Here is a 16,713-nt window from a genome sequence, read left to right as displayed (position 1 = left end):
ATCCGTCTCTGCATTCATGCAATTTATGATTCATGCCACAATATTGATACTCCTTAAAGGTGTTCTAAAATCTGTTTGAACATCATTCTTTAAAAACTCATTTCTCCTTAATCTCATTTTTAGCTTCATATTTTCCTAATAAAATAATTTTACATGTAAATTAAAAAATAAAATTATATTTTATAGCCACACATTCTTCCAAAAATAATAATAAATAAGTCACAATTCAAAACTCATTTTTCACAAAAATGGAGTTCAAACAGAGCTTTAATGCATCAATTCTATTTTTAGCTATCTAGCATACAGGTCCCCTTAAGTAAAAAGGAAAGAGCGAAGAAAAGACGTTATATACATCATCAGCTGATCTGCATCGTCAATAAGGTTATTTGTTAATAAGGGAATCTATTATATTCTTTATAGGGAAAATTGTAGTCGAGATACCAAACATTTCGTTTATTAGCAGACTTTGCTCAAACCTTCAATTTGTGCCACCGTGAGTATCAAACCTTTAAAAAAATGTGCAGTTCAAGTCCAAAATGACGATTTTCGTTAGTTTGACTACCAAAACCATCAACTGACCTCAAAAATTAAAAATCTAATAATTTTGACCAAGTAAGACAAGGGTAAAATTGTAACTTAATAAATGTTTGATATAATTGTCTATATATTAATAATTTAACAATAAAATATTAAAAAAGAAGAAGATTAGATGCACCCAAACCTACCCCTTTTTCCCTGCCCCAAAGTCGTCGCCACCGCTACAACCTAGGCGATAGGTAGCCATCGCTATCCAGGTTGTCGAACGCCAACACCACCGCCCCAGCTATCTAGGCCGTCGAAAGTCATCGCCATCACCGCTGCCACCTAATAAGGAAGAATGAAAAGAGTGACGAATTTCTTTACTTTATATCTGAAAATCGAAATTGATTTTAAAATTAAATTTGATTTTGAAGTTCTGCTATTGTTGTGGCATAAATGGTTGTTCTAGTGAATGAAAATGGCGGTGGCAAGGAAAAGCGATGGCAGAAGTAGCAGTTTGATGGTGACGATGAAGTGAATGTTCGATTGCTTGAGGTGGCTGAAGGTTCAATTTCTCTTTGAAGGTTTGAGGGAGTTGCAACTTTTGAGGCGATGCTAATGCCTAGTTTTGAGGAGGCGTTGGGCTAGAGGTTGTGGCCGCGAAGGATATGGATTCAGGTGAGATTGAAGCATAATTTGAATTGGTGGCGGTGGTTATCGATAGTGCATAGGTGGGTGGTGGATAGCGGGTGTAGTTTATGCTATCCTCATGCTCATTGTCGATGGATGCTGGATGGTGGATGGCGCTGACATTAGGTGGGTGAGGTGGAGCCATCTAGTGGTGGTGGTTTTGGGTGGATATTGGTGGTTGTCGACGGAGTGATCTTGATTTTGGGGAAGAAGATGGGTTGTAGCTTTATTTTTTGTTTTTTTAATTTTTGATTTATTAAGGAAAATTTTATCTAAAATACCCCTATCTTATTTGAGGAAAGTAATAAATTTATTTATTTTGGGAGTTAACTGACGGTTTTGGTAATCAAACTAACGGAAATCGTCATTTTGGACTTGATCTGCACATTTTTTAAAAGTTTGTTACTCACGGTGGCACAAACTAAAGATTTGGACAAAATCTGTTAATAAACGAAAGGTTTGGTACCTCAACTACAATTTTCCCTTCTTTATATTGATCAAACATGTAAAACTAGAGCATTCTCTTGCATGCACCTCGTGGTTGTGAAGATTTTTGCATTGAAGCAAATTTCGTATCTTATATTATTCCACAGCCCCAAGGCAAGATGGTAATGCAAAAGCAATAGCTGCATGTTCCGATTCGTGCACCACAACTTGGAACGCAGAGGGAGTTAGCAACATATCTAACAAATTTATTATGAATTTTTCAAGTCAATTAAACAGCAAAACAACAATCTACAGGCTTCAAAGTCAACGATAACAAGTGCAATCGACAATATAACCGAGAAACCAATATAGCTCGACAAATAATAACTGCAGGATTGCAATTCTAAATATTTTTAAAGCCTTCATAAGATTCCTCATGAAATACAAATCATACATGAGACAAAACAACGGTGCCTCAAGAATTCCAGAAATTTGTTCGTGAAACATGACACACAAACGATGATTCCAATCTGCTCATAACATGTAACAGACTCTCATGAAAACCTTGCTAGGAATGAAGATACTTTCTCACTCAGAACATCGGGATTCATTGTATCAAACCACAGCCATTTGTTACCTGTTAAAAGCAGAGAGAAAACAGAATCCACTTGGATCACAAAAACAGAATGGTTTACATCATATGGCGTGGTGATTTAGAATGAACTACCTAGAGAGACTCCTGCTTCGACTTCGGCTGGGACTCTTGCTTCTGCTTTGGCTTCTACTGGAACTGCGTCTAGTTGGACTTTTACCAACCCTTTTCTGGCGCTGAAATTTGCCAAGTCGAAACAAAGAGGTAATATGAAAAACAAAGGCAAACCAACACTTAACTCCACTTCAAATTTTTAGATAGCACTAGAAGATGATACTAAAGAAGAAAAAGAAGCTAAAATCTTGTTTATTATACACTGTCCACTACTATCTAGTATTGCATACCAAACATGCACTTAGAGTTATCTATAGATCACCAGAAAACAAACAGGACAGGGCATCAGTTAATGAGATACTGGATAGCAAACATTTATAACTAGACATAAAGATTGAACTTACAGATGGTGTTGGGGATCTGGATCTTGATGGAGATCTGCAAAAGTTCCAGAAACAACGCAATTTTAATATCCACTCATGCCTCTTTTAACAACTTTGATCCATAAGCCTTGATGCCACATCCACGTCAGAGTCACCATGACCAAAATGGATGAGGAAACTCGCAAACATTTAGCAATTTGCATGAGTGAATATTAAAAAAGGGAGCAAAATCACCTAAATAATGAAACTAAATAAAAAAGAAACAGAACCTTAAATATAAACCTAACAGATGCTCTTTAAAAGACTGATAAAGATGCCAAAAGAACCAATAAAGAACTTGTATAGTATGCTTTGGTAGCTTAACAGCATTGGCAACAATGAAAATGTTTCCACCACAAATAGAGGGTGTTTCCATGTTCAAAGGGCAATTCACCGTCCTTCACTCGCAATCCAAGATTTTCTTTGTTCCCAATCTAGCACCCATGGACATTTGCGATGCTCATTAGAACACAGATACCATTAAGTATCCAAAGCTGCCATCTATAAAACATCATACCTCCACTACAAAAAGATTTGTAGGCAATTGAATCATATCCCACCAAGATCCTAATATGCAATTCCCGAATTGCGCATACAATCATATCTAAAAAACAAAGGAGGTGATTTCAATTTGAAAAAAAATTGAAAAAAATGAAAATTAAAGAGAAAAGAATGAGCTTGATGATTCCTTGACAAATGGATACATTTTCCCAATGTCACACTTCAAGCACAATCCAAGGGGGAAATACAGGAAGAAAAGAATTGAAGGAGAGAGGAGTAATGAAATTATTGAAGCTACGGGGGATTGTTCAGCACATTGTTTTTAAGAACTCAGAAGTAATGTGCACCTTTTTGGAGAGAGAGTCCAGTAAATAAGTTGATTCCTTTTAGCCATTTAGACATGACTGTAAAGGTCTGGTCAATAAATAAACCGAATTTTAACCATTTATATGTGCTAGTAACATGAGGAATCAATTTCAGATCTAGAAGACCATCTAGAGGTTTGACAGGCCGTGCTGGTTTTCATGATGCTCAACAAGGACCTGGGACCAGCATGTCCCGTGCAGGCCCGAACTTATCATATTATTATTATCCTTTTTCACATTGGACTCATGCACACGCAGAAGAGCTGAGAACAGGAGTCAAACACTTTTATATGCTCATGCAACATTCCGAGCCAAGATGAGCCCAACCCACCCTCCAGCTAAGTGGTACTGGCAACCCTAAAGGACTATGCAGTAAAAGTTCAGGATATTCACGGTGCTGGCTACAAGAAAAGGGCACAATGATGCACATATTTTAGCTCCACAAGTTCATAGAACACATACCATTTCGACACAAAACAAATTATCCCACCACAAAGTACATGTTTTACGAATTATCCATCAATAAAACTAGCTAACTCATTTATGCAATAACGTCAGATGGATCTACTTCAGTTTAAAATGACAAAAATAATAAACCACCTAATGTAAAAATCAGATTTGACTGTAACACCAAGAAAACAGAATAGTGAAAAAATAGACCTTATAAAGAGACAAAAGACTGAAAATCAGCTTTAAAAAACTAAAACATTCAGCACAAAGAAATGATGAAAAAGGCATTGGACAGAGAAGTTAAAGTAGAAGAAATCTGAGGTAACTAAATCCTTCAGACAATAAGTGTTTAATAATGCAGATTGTTAATTCGTTACCTAGATACAGAGCGTGCTTTCAACCCAGAGTGAGACTGCGAAGACACAGACCTAGAACGAGATCTTGAACGGAGTGAAGATTTGCCCTTGGGCGACTTGCTGCAAGGAAATTGATGAAGTTCGTAAATATCTATTGAAAAAGAAAACCACTGAAATCAAATAACAGAATAAAGATTTCTTTTTATAATATCATCCAACCTTTTGCTCCTGCTACGACTTCGGCTCTGGCTGCGACCATTGCTTCTTCCTCTTGAGCGAGAGCGGCTGCGGCTTCGACTTCTGGAGCGGCTTCCGTCATATTCCTTAACCTGTTGCCAGTGAAAGGACATTGTAAGTTAAGCATCCACAATAACAAGAAGATAGCCTTGAACATTTACCATGTCATAAAATTAAAATATTTGCAGCATACCCGAACTACGGCCCGTGAGAAAGCATTTCGAAACTCAGAATCATCGAGCTTCTTTATCTGTAAATAGTGGGAAAAAAAAAGAAAGAAGAAGTCCCATTTATTAATCCACTGATAGATGTTTCAGATATCCAATCAGACATAAGAATAATAAAAAATTAGTCATTTCGAACAATAAACATAGGAAGAAAAAACAGAAGATCAGCTTACAGCATATTTCATGTCATCATAATTTGTATAGTCCACCATCCCTGTCTTTCCTGCAAAACCAATATTAGCAGATGCTTCAACAATGATCAACCTAAAATAAGCAACTCCACAACAACTCAAAGAAACCAATTCTAATTTCAACGCTGCTCATAACAGACGAATTAGTATTAGATTTGAACACAAGGCTGTAAACATAAAGGTTTTGAACTTCAGCCAACGAAAGGTAAATTTGAAAAAAAAATATAAACAGAAGATGAGCCATGCAAAATTGAAATACACGGAAGCAGGACACCAAGTGGGTGGAGAAAAGATATTAATGTAGCCAACTGCCCAACTCCATATTATAAGGAACTAGGCTTAGTTTGTTGCTGTTGGAAGCAAGATTACTCACCAGTAAAGTCAAAGGAGATACATTGATTTTTTGGATAGGAACTTTTAGATGCTTATAATGCCTAACAGTATAAATATCTGACATCAAAAATTATCAATTAACACAATGCAATCTGAAATCAGTATGAACATAGTTGTGAGGTAAAGTGGCAACAACTATTTTCTTGATAATTCAATTATTCTCGGGTACATTTGACGTGTGTACATTTGATGTGCAGGTGCACAAAATCCCAAAATGGCCAATGGTGCACAATATATGGAGAAGCAAATGTTGCATGTTAGTCAAAATACAGCAAACTCTAAAACAATGTTCCCAACAGTAGTATAAGCTCCATGATACTTATACAAAATAAGTAATATGATACCAATGGGTCACAGTCATACAGAATATTTATAATATCAAAACCTGATTTAATTCCCATTCGAATCATGATATATTGCTTCGAAGTTCGAACAGCCTATAGCACTGTATGCAAGCAGACAGAATATAAAAGTTTCTTTATGATCTTCACCCACTGACTTGACATCTACCTTTGCCTCCAAAATACTTTCCTGTCCACCCACTCCCCAAAAAATAATAATAATAATAATAATAAAGGTTGGAGTTTTATTCATTCATCCTCCAAATCACCCCCAGCAAACATACAGCTGAAATGTAAAAGAAAATTATACATTGCAGAAAAAAGTTCCTTGTTTATCATCTTACCACTTCCCTCGTGAAAAACTTGGGAGAAGCACACATCCCCCGCTCGACGCATGTGATCCTAGATGAGAAACATATGACAACAACATTCAAAAAGTCGGACACCATATAGCTATTAGCTAGTAGTGTTAGTGGGTCAAGATAAGTGACAAAGAACTAAGACTTACTTTCAAATCTTGCCATGAAGCTGAATTGGGCAATCCAGTGACTACCACTGAAGAATGAGTCAAATGAGGGGATATTGCATACACATAAGAAGCATTTATTGTAGTTATTCAACATTTAACATTCACTGTATGAAATGTACCCACCCCTATACTCGGAGCGCCTAGACACCCCACCACGAGGACCTCGACTACCACTATTACCACTTAAACGATCCGTTGATGATGAGTGACCACGCCCACCATGTGCAAGCTCCACCTGAGTAGATTTCAAAGCATAAATAAATTTAAGTAAATCAATGACCAGTATTGAAGAGAAGAATTCAAATAAAAAAACTAACCCGCAGCCGGTGCCCATCGAAGTCATAGCCATCACGCCCACGAATAGCATCTTCAGCGTCACGAGCCTCTTCAAACTGTTGCGAGAACTATGATAGATCAAAACACACACATATGAAGATAGAGCGCTCAGAGAAACCACGCTCACCTCAACAAAAGCATAACCGGGAGGCCTAGGAGGAATTTTCAGATCAATATGTGCAATTGGTCCATACTGCAATAAAAACACCCAATATAAACAATATCAAGCATGGAAAACTATAAGAAAATAAAATTCTCAATCAAACTCATTAGAAACCAGAGAAATCTATTTTATGAATGGAATGATTAGACTCCTATAATCATATGGAAGAGGGTAAGTTCTTCTCAATATCAAGTTTGTCAATGACTTCACTTTGAATTATATTTTACTAGTAATATTAATCTGTGAGCACACATACACAAAAAGAAATTGTGTCCGTTTACCTACCTCACCTAATACACTGGTGAGTTAGAAAACATGCAAGCACGTGATCAGAACACCAAACCTACTTTTGTTACTGACTCTGCTTTTCTTAACTCTCTCCCTAGTAGAGGCATTTTATGAAGACACGCTTCTAATGATACAATCTGCATCTGTCATTATTCATACCTGCGGCAGTCTTCTAAAACCATATTCTTCAACTGAAGGATCCAGGGATGTGCATTGTGATTGATGGCTTTGGGAGTTAGGCCTATTGAAAGATAAATGATTTTCTAGATCATATTTTATTTACTAAAGTGAGTAACCTAGTCTCATGAGCTATAGCCGTGTTCAGCAAAAAACATTCAATTTGTTCACTTCCATACCTCCATGTTATAACGGAAGAAGGCACAAAACTGTCCTTTCATCTAATTATCCATCAGCGTGCTTCCGACTTACTAAAGGCATGACCAAGACAACAAGACACGGAAGCACACACACCGCCATATATTTTAAGTGGATTTGTCAATGCACCAGTGGAATTAATTGAAGACAATAGAATTAGAATAATGCAGATGAAATTACAATCATAAAATCCTAAAAGATTTGGGACGACCAACAAGAGGGGGAAAGAATTTACCAATGCTATTCAAATTCAAATTCAAATTCATATAAAATCACCTTGTAAAACAAATCTTCCACTTCCCTCTCACGAATGTCACCGGGAAGGTTGCCAATATAGAGGGTTCTGCTTGATCGACTCATTCTTCCTAATGAAATTCAATTGGCATCATAAAAATATAACAATTCAAATAAAAAATAAAAAATTCCCACACACACACACAAACTCGAGAAATTTGGCGCATTTAAACATATCCAAAAATACTAAGATTGCAGGAACATAACCATGACAAAGAATTTGATAAATTCAATGCATATTGCAAACATGAAACGAAAGGAGCAACAAAAGTTTTAAAGGCAAAAAACATCAAAATGCAGCTACAAAAATCACCACGACTAATCCATTTCGCTTGAAGGGTAAAGTCACCATAAAATTTTAGCTATTTTCAACAACTCATTTTCGAAATCAGTACAAGAAATTGATCGATAAAACATTATAAAAAAAATTAATTGCCTCGACTAGAAATCAAGTTACATAATAATAGAGTATAAAAAATATTAGTACTTTGTCAGAAGCCTCGAGTTAGAAAATGAACTGCCGATTTGTGAACATTGTTCATAAAATCGAAAATAGAATAAAATAAATTAGTGTGATAATTTTTCAGGGGTTGAAATTTGGAGTTACCGTAGGTAAGATAGCGCCGAGAGATTCGAGTCGAGAGTGCAGTAGAGTTCCAAGATTAGGGTTTTGAAGGGCGCGCACGAGGATAAAATCGGAAATAAAATTTAGAAGGCGAATCCGGTGTACCAAACTACAAGGAGATTCCAATGTTGCGAGTGATAATGCCGTTTGAGCCCATTATTTGTATATTATAATGTGATGAATAGTATTTTTTTGAAAAATGAGTTATTGAAAAATTTTTGATTTACGTGTAATATTATTTTATTGAAAATTTGTAATTAAAAGTAGGAAAGAAAAAATTTTAATTTAATGTAATAAGAAGTAATGGGGCTCAAATGGAGGCTTAGTCTCTAGATCATATGTCGATCATGATTTATGTTTCATCCTTTGTTTCCTTTTTGTTTATTTCAAAAAATCTATTTCACGACTAGTCATTCATTTAGAAAAAATAATGTATCATGATAACTAGTCACTCAATTAGAAAAAATAATGTACAATCTATGTGACATTGTAAAATACCAAGCTGGCGTATTGTGTTAATTCACCCAATCTCAATTAGTCTGAGTAATATCATGAATGTCGTTGTCTGTAGAAGATAAATATTGGGTTAATTAAATAAATATTTACTGAACTTGACGTACCCATTAAACATAAAAATATAACTCGTATAACTCGTAACTCAATCAATTGTCAAATTTTGCTTGGTCCAGCTCGAAAAGCTTGTAATACGACATATGTGGTGAAACTTTGCTCGCACGGTGTAGATCTATTTTATTATAAATATAATGTAAATTATGGTTTTATATATCTAGAGTAATCGCACTGCTTATAATCATCATTGATATAATAAAATTTTTCCTCTTTCGTTCATGATTTTTTTCGTCTTAAATTTTCACGTAAATATTTTGTTTTTGTTATTATTTTTATATTGCTTACCTTCATTTTCACGTAACAAACTCAGCTTTGAAGAATGTATCCCATCCATCAATTGTAGACAATCGTCCTTGAAACTATGATAGGAAACGCCACATACTCGTGGAATTTCTACATGGCAACAAACATCGTTAACTCCATCCACATTAGTGAAAACACCACTTCCCATAACATGCCTTTGCCATGTATTTGATAAAACGATTTCAATCAAATCCAATCACATCAAAATGCATCATCTTGAAAGCAGTTACCCAAAATTTAACATTTCAAAATCTCCCACACTAGACCAAAAACGCGAAAACCCTAATTTTGTCTTCAATTTGCGGGACTAACGTGACCCACAAGCTGCCATAATAGAGCACACAAGAATTATTGAAGATGCTTTCCTGGAGACAGTGATAGATAGACCTGGAAAAGAATTTATTATTATTATTTATTTATTTTTCGAAAGCTATATGAAAATATATCTTTAACCCTAGAATACTTGTTGCATAGGCACAAATCAAGGAAGATGAATTGGTAACTTGTTGAGCTTTTGCACCTATAGAATGTAGAAGTGATTAATGCATGTATTAAAGGTTGGTATCGACTCTCGGATGACGAGACACTTGTTGTACTGAATCGCAAACCATAATTCAATTGGTTTATCACCTAGGAAACCTAATAAATACTATATTTGATTTTAAATACTAGTTTTTGACACGTGCGTTGCACAAATTTTGTATTTATTGTATTTTTATTAGCGTCCAAATTGTAGATTTTTCAAAATTGATTGAAAATTCGAAATATATGGTGAAGTCTAATCGTTTGATTCATTACATTAGCGCAGGATGCATGGAGATTTCTTTTTCGTTTTTTATTTTTTTTGCATTTATTTATTTTTTATTTGTTTTATTCATATTATAAATATTTTTTTTCGATTTAAAATACTTTTTAATTCTTTTTCTTTATGAAAAAACTTAATTTTCAATTTTAATTAAAAAATATTTATACTGTAAGAAAACACTGCAACACGCAATTTCCATACCTCCCAAAAAATTAAAAAATAAAGATAGTATAAGACAGAAATTATTTTATAAAAAGTTACTTGTAAGTAAAAATTTTGAAGAGAAAAGAATTAAAAAGAATTTTAAATTGAAAAAAAAATATTTGTAACGTAAGACTACGATACTGATTTCTCTCGGCACCATATTCATATGTATTTATATTTAGTGCTTCATATATATTGAATATTTATTTTATACTTATGTTGAAAAAATAAAAATCTGAAAAAAAAATTTGAAATTCAGTTTGGTAAGTGAATGTATGGTGTTCTGTATTCTAGGTATTTGTAAGTGCAAAAATCTATATATAAAAATACAGCAAGTTGCAAATACGGTAGGCAGCATACACGGTAAGGTACAAATACGGTAGGCAGCATACCTGCCTGCAAATATGGTAAACTGCATATATGGATTTATAATTTGTTATAAATGTATAAAATTTATTTAATATTGAGTTTCTTAAGTATTAAATGTTGCAATTCAATATTTTTTTTTATAATTGTATTTTCGAAAATTTAAAAAAAAATAGTTATGAAATTGCTAATTTTTAAATGTATTTTTTGTTGAAAATAAAAATGATTTTTTTATGTTATTTGTAAAAATAAAAAAATATATTGTAATTTTATTAGCGTAATAAGAAGATTTATTATGATTTTTATTTTTTGCATTTTGTGAAGAATTTTATTTATGGTGATTGACAAATATTCTTCCACACACTTATCATGCCAACAACATTAAAAAAATAATAATAATTTTAGTATATATTAAAAATATATATATATAACGGAGGCTCATGTGTGCTTGAGCCTCCGTAATTACAGAGGTTCCAGCGTGTATTTTTTTACTTTCTTTTTCCTTCATTGGCTCTCAGTATAATAATTTAATTTCATTTAATCAACTTAATTTTTTTAATATTCTTAAAATAAAAATACATAAAATAATGGAGGCTTACTCTTTCTCCATTTTTATACGCTACAACCATACTTCTCTATTTCTCTACACTATCTCTTTCATCATTTTCTCACGATATTAACCATGTATCTTTAGAAAGTTTATTTTTGAGCACATAAGTAAGTTTAAATAAAAACATTATTTTTATATATGTACGTAAAAGGTATATAGTAACCATTTGGATTACCAAAAAATAATTTCAATCAAAATGTTTACGAACCGTTTAAATAATAATTTATTGAGGGGGTTAATTCAAGAGCAAAAGTGTGAATTACATAAATATATGATTGAAAATATGTTTAAAGAAAAATAAATTTTAAATAATGAAAACCAAACATGTTAACAAATGAATATATTTATTTTTCGAGAAATGGGATTTTATTACCATTTCATTTTTATCATAAAATGATTCTAATCTTAATATGTTGGATTGTACTTCAAAATTACACAATCTATCAAATATAATTTTTAAAATTAATTTTTATAAATTAATATGTTTTTTATGATTTTTTTTTTTGAAGGTATAATATAATAGTACTAAAAAATAAAAAAATAATTAAGATTTTATTAATTTTATAATATAATATGTTATGGAAGCTCAAGCATGAGCCTCTATAATAATGGAGGACATGAGCCTCCATTATTACTTTACTATAAATAAAAAAAATCATAAAAACATATTAATTTATAAAAATTAATTTTAAAAATTATATTGGATAAAAAAAAAATAATAATTTTAGTATATATTAAAAATATATATATATTATGGAGGTTTTCCTCCATAACGGAGGCTTTATGAAGGCCTCCATAATAACGGAGGCTCATGTGTGTGTATTTTTTTTATTTTCTTTTTCCTTCATTGGCTCTCAGTATAATAATTTAATTTCATTCAATCAACTTAATTTTTTTAATATTCTTAAAATAAAAATACATAAAATAATGGAGGCTTACTCTTTCTCCATTTTTATACGCTACAACCATACTTCTCTATTTCTCCACACTATCTCTTTCACCATTTTCTCACACCATCAACCATGTATCTTTAGAAAGCTTATTTTTTAGCACATAAGTAAGTTTAAATAAAAACATTATTTTTATATATGTACGTAAAAGGTATATAGTAACCATTTGGATTACCAAAAAATAATATCAATCAAAATGTTTACGAACCGTTTAAATAATAATTTATTGAGGGGTTAATTCAAGAGCAAAAGTGTGAATTCCATAAATATATGATTGAAAATATGTTTGAAGAAAAATAAAATTAAAACCAAATATGTTAACAAATGAATATGTTTATTTTTCGAGAAATGAGTTTTTATTATTATTTCATTTTAAATCATAAAATGATTCTAATCTTAATATGTTAGATAGTGCTTCAAAATGACATAATCTATCAAATATAATTTTTAAAATTAATTTTTATAAAGTAATATGTTTTTATGATTTTTTTTTTTTTTGAAATGTATAATATAATAGTACTAAAAAATATAAAACAATTAAAATTTGATTAATTTTATAATATAATATGTTATGAAGGCTCACGCTTGAGCCTCCATAACAATTACCTCCATTATTATGGAGGCTCATGCTTGAGCCTCCATAACATGAGCCTCTGTTACCATAATGCCTCCGTTACACGGAGGCTAGCCTCCATTATTACTTTACTAAAAAAAAAATCATAAAAACATATTACTTTATAAAAATTAATTTTAAAAATTATATTTGATAGATTATGTAATTTTGAAGCACAATCTAACATATTAAGATTAGAATCATTTTATGATAAAAATGAAATGATAATAAAAACTCATTTCTTAAAAAATAAATGTATTCATTTGTTAACATGTTTGATCTTCATTTTTTTAAATTTATTTTTCTTCAAACATATTTTCAATCATATATTTATGGAATTCATACTTTTGCTCTTGAATTAACCCCCTCAATAAATTATTATTTAAACGATTCGTAAACATTGTAATTGATATTACTTTTTGGTCAACCAAATGGTTACTATATACCTTTTACGTACATATATAAAAATAATATTTTTATTTAAACTTATTTATGTGCTCAAAATAAACTTTCTATGGTAAAAGTGATAGTGTGAAGAAATAGAGAGGCATGACTGTTGCGTGTAAAAATGGAGAAAGAGTAAAAAGGGCTCTATGACATAATCCTTCACGTCGTGTAAATTGAGGAAAAGCAACAACACGTAAGATAAACGACGTCGTTTCTTTCTCTCAATAAAAAAAAAAAAGCTACAGTGAGACAAAATGGAAGAATCTACTGTTCTTTCTACAGTAGTGAAACATTGCCCTTTTATATAGTAGTGATATATAGCTTATAAAAAATATTTGACTATACTTTATAAAATTACTATTGAATTGTATTCTATTATATAATGTTCCATAATTTCAACAAAGTTTGAGGAATTATTTTTAGAAGATCCCTTCTTGTTAGTGATGTAGTAAAATAGAATCTTTAGTATGAAATTTTTACATTGGATAAATTTCTTCTAGATATCAAATATCTATTATAAGCATATTGAAAATAAGGTCTACTGCTACCATTTATTTCTCATTCTCATTCTTATTCATCAATTCATAACTCTGTCTTGCCCCGCCTCACCATCTGCTCAACTCTTCGAGGTTGAACAAATTGATCAACTATTTGATCATCATGGATAATCGAATATTGTTATTCAGCACCATTAATGTCAAGCTCCAATTTAACATGGCAACTACATGATATTAAATAATATATTCACTTAAACAAAACGTCACATTATTTATTTAATTGAATAATAAAGTGTGACCATTTAGCTTAGTGGTTGACCCCAAAAAGTGTTGTCAACAGATGCCGGTCCCACCCGCGCACACGTGGGCGAATGTCCAACATGCTAAGACACGTGGACGGTCTAAAACGAGAAGTTCAAAGGGAGTGAGAGTAGCCCAACGACGCGGGACGGTGACGTTCGGAATCCAACGGGTTGTTCGTTATCCGATTGTACAATAATTACCAACCGGTATTCGTAAATATATATGTAAATGTGTATAAACTCGATTTGTGTATTGCAAGTAAATGAGAGAGAGTTGAGTAAAGTGTAGTTCTTTGTATTGATTCTTGCATTAGCCCTTTGATGTTACACAAGGAAAGTATTTATAGTGGTACATGTGAAATGAGAGCCCTTGGATGAGGTGGCACGTGGCATCATCTCTTTGATTTAAACATCTTATCAGGCATGAGGTTTGACTTACTAGCTTGCAGCGCATTTATTGCTTGTGCAGAGCCCCCATACTAGTGACAAGACTTGACATTTATGCTTATGACAAACGTTCCATCAATCATTCGAATAAGATCTTTATGCAGACGATCTCTTGGGAGAAGTGAACATGGAGGACACTCCCTTGTGGTTCGGAGGCTCCTGCATCAGCTTCGAGGTTTCGGCCATTTCACACAATACTTCCGCTTGAGGGCTTCAGCTATCTTCAACTAGTTTCAGCATCATGGCTTCGGTTCATGGGCCTCGGTATGTGGATCTCGGATACGTTCACAGGTCTTAGTAAAAAGGCACCTCGACTAGTGGACTTCGGCTTGAAGAGTTTCGACCATTACCCACCTCGACAATATATGCCACCTCGGCTAAAGTGCCACGTGGTTCGGCCTGAGTGGGCCATTGGCCCAGGTGGATTGGCCAAGTATGACAACACGCAACAATAGTCCCCCAAGTCCAAGTATGGTTATTCATGTAATGCGTGAACTTTAATGAAGTAAAAATTGAAAGAAATTTTTGAACCCCAAAGAATAGTCCCCGAAGTCCAAGTGTAGATATTTATATCAGAGTTGGAATTGGAAATGTGTTGCCGTGGGTGAACGATGAAGAGACCGAGGCTGTGTTGAGGTTGAAGAAAAAGTCGAGGTGGTTGGAAAATCGAACCTGCAAGACTTGTTGGCTGAATGTTGAAGCTGAAGCCGAGGTGGTTGGGAAACCGAAGCTGCGAGGTTTGGTGGCTGAATGTTGAAGCTGAAGCCGAGGTGGTTGGGAAACCGAACCTGTGAGGCTTGATGGCTGAATGTTGAAGTTGAAGCCAAGGTTCAATGGTAATGATTGTGCCTCAATAGCTGTGCCAACGATTTGATGTTTTGTGCTTGTTTTCGAGGAAAAGTGGCTGAACCGTTACGACTTCCAAGGCGCCTGCTGCCATCGAATTAAAAACACAATTATGATGGCAGCTGGAGCTTCTAGAAGCAGACGCGTTGGATGGGGCGCGTGGGAGGCACGCTTGAATCTGAGGCGTAGGTTTGAAAAATCGTTTGAATTCAACGCCTCGAATTTGATCAACAACGAAGGGCTCAGATTGACTGAGATTCGATCTGACGGCTGGGGTTCATCCTGGACCTCTATAAAAGGTGAGAATATTCTATTTTTCAGGATTTTTGAACACTTGCAATCTGATTCTCTCTTAAAATCTTGAACTTTCCGGCATCGAAGCTGCTTGTTCTTTGATTTTTCGTCCTATCTCCGTTCGCGTAGTTCTTCCCTTAGGTATTATTCGCAGCAAAGCCCTTTTTGTTGTGTTAATATTGTGAAATGGAGTCTACCTCGGGTAGGGAGCTGGTGACTGTAGCGTCGTTTGATTATGGGGTCAGTCAGAGGGGGGATGCCGAGGCTGATAGGTACGCCATGACTAAGGAGCCAGTAGATTATACCGGAGAATGGGGGGCATCTAGGGTACCTTCAAGTATGACGTGGAAGAGGTTGGGGGAGATTAGGGAGAGATACAGTGCCCTCCATACTATAGAAATGTTAGTTCCCGAGCCAAACGAACGGGCCTGCTATTTGAGGCCCGATTGTGTGGCAGTTAGTGAATATCTGTTTAAGGCAGGTATGCGTCTTCCTCGCACCCCTTCTTTAGGGCGGTGTTGAGGAATTTCATGTTGTCGCCGACCCAGGTTCTACCAAATGGGTGGAGCCAGCTGGTCGGCTCGTACTTCCTGTGGAAGGAGGTGTCACTTGGAGAGGACATGCCTCTCCATATATTCATGACCCTTTTCCAGCCCCGGGTCATAGGGAAGGAGTCCAGGGGGTGGTATCACCTTACACCTTGGGGGGCTCACGCACCCTTTGTGGTGGGACTGCCTTCCTCCATTAAGGGATGGAAGGAGTCCTGGTTCTGGGTACGAGGAAAGTGGCAGACAATGGAGGAGGACATGGCCCTTTCTTGCACAGTGTCGACCCAGTACTACGAAGCTCTTGAGTCTCCCAGCCCTTGCTTATACTTCTAGATTGAATACTTGAACTTTTCTAACTGTTGGGGCTTCCATTGCAGATAATAGTACGAGGTTTGAGCTCAGCAGGAAAGAGTTCGA

The 16,713-nt window shown here is 34.3% G+C and overlaps 1 protein-coding gene across 3 annotated transcripts; it reads right to left on the bottom strand.

Moving 5' to 3' along the window:
- Positions 1 to 1,955: 1,955 nt before the first annotated feature.
- LOC111375699 (serine/arginine-rich-splicing factor SR34-like) lies at positions 1,956 to 8,568 on the bottom strand. Of its 3 annotated transcripts, XR_002699347.1 has the most exons (15): positions 8,417 to 8,568; positions 7,792 to 7,880; positions 6,817 to 6,882; positions 6,671 to 6,745; positions 6,477 to 6,588; positions 6,333 to 6,379; positions 6,169 to 6,226; positions 5,073 to 5,122; positions 4,866 to 4,922; positions 4,655 to 4,764; positions 4,457 to 4,555; positions 3,281 to 3,367; positions 2,746 to 3,197; positions 2,363 to 2,463; positions 1,956 to 2,272 (listed from the first exon to the last, which is right to left on the bottom strand). XR_002699347.1 is itself a non-coding variant. In XM_022998568.1 (14 exons), the coding sequence occupies exons 2-14, from the start codon at positions 7,873 to 7,875 to the stop codon at positions 2,269 to 2,271; spliced, it is 897 nt and encodes a 298-aa protein (XP_022854336.1). In that variant the 5' UTR covers positions 7,876 to 7,880; positions 8,417 to 8,568; the 3' UTR covers positions 1,956 to 2,268. The 3 variants fall into 3 exon arrangements, 1 of the variants encoding a protein (XP_022854336.1); XR_002699346.1 differs by having other exon boundaries at positions 2,746 to 3,367; XM_022998568.1 differs by lacking the exon at positions 3,281 to 3,367 and having other exon boundaries at positions 2,746 to 2,779.
- Between the last annotated feature and the right edge of the window lie 8,145 nt (positions 8,569 to 16,713).

The sequence above is a fragment of the Olea europaea genome, unplaced genomic scaffold (genome assembly GCF_002742605.1).
Source record: "Olea europaea var. sylvestris unplaced genomic scaffold, O_europaea_v1 scaffold1404, whole genome shotgun sequence".
In the NCBI taxonomy this organism is placed as follows: domain Eukaryota; kingdom Viridiplantae; phylum Streptophyta; class Magnoliopsida; order Lamiales; family Oleaceae; genus Olea; species Olea europaea.
Note: the sequence above shows the minus strand (reverse complement) of the source record. Positions and strands in the feature narration are given on the sequence as shown.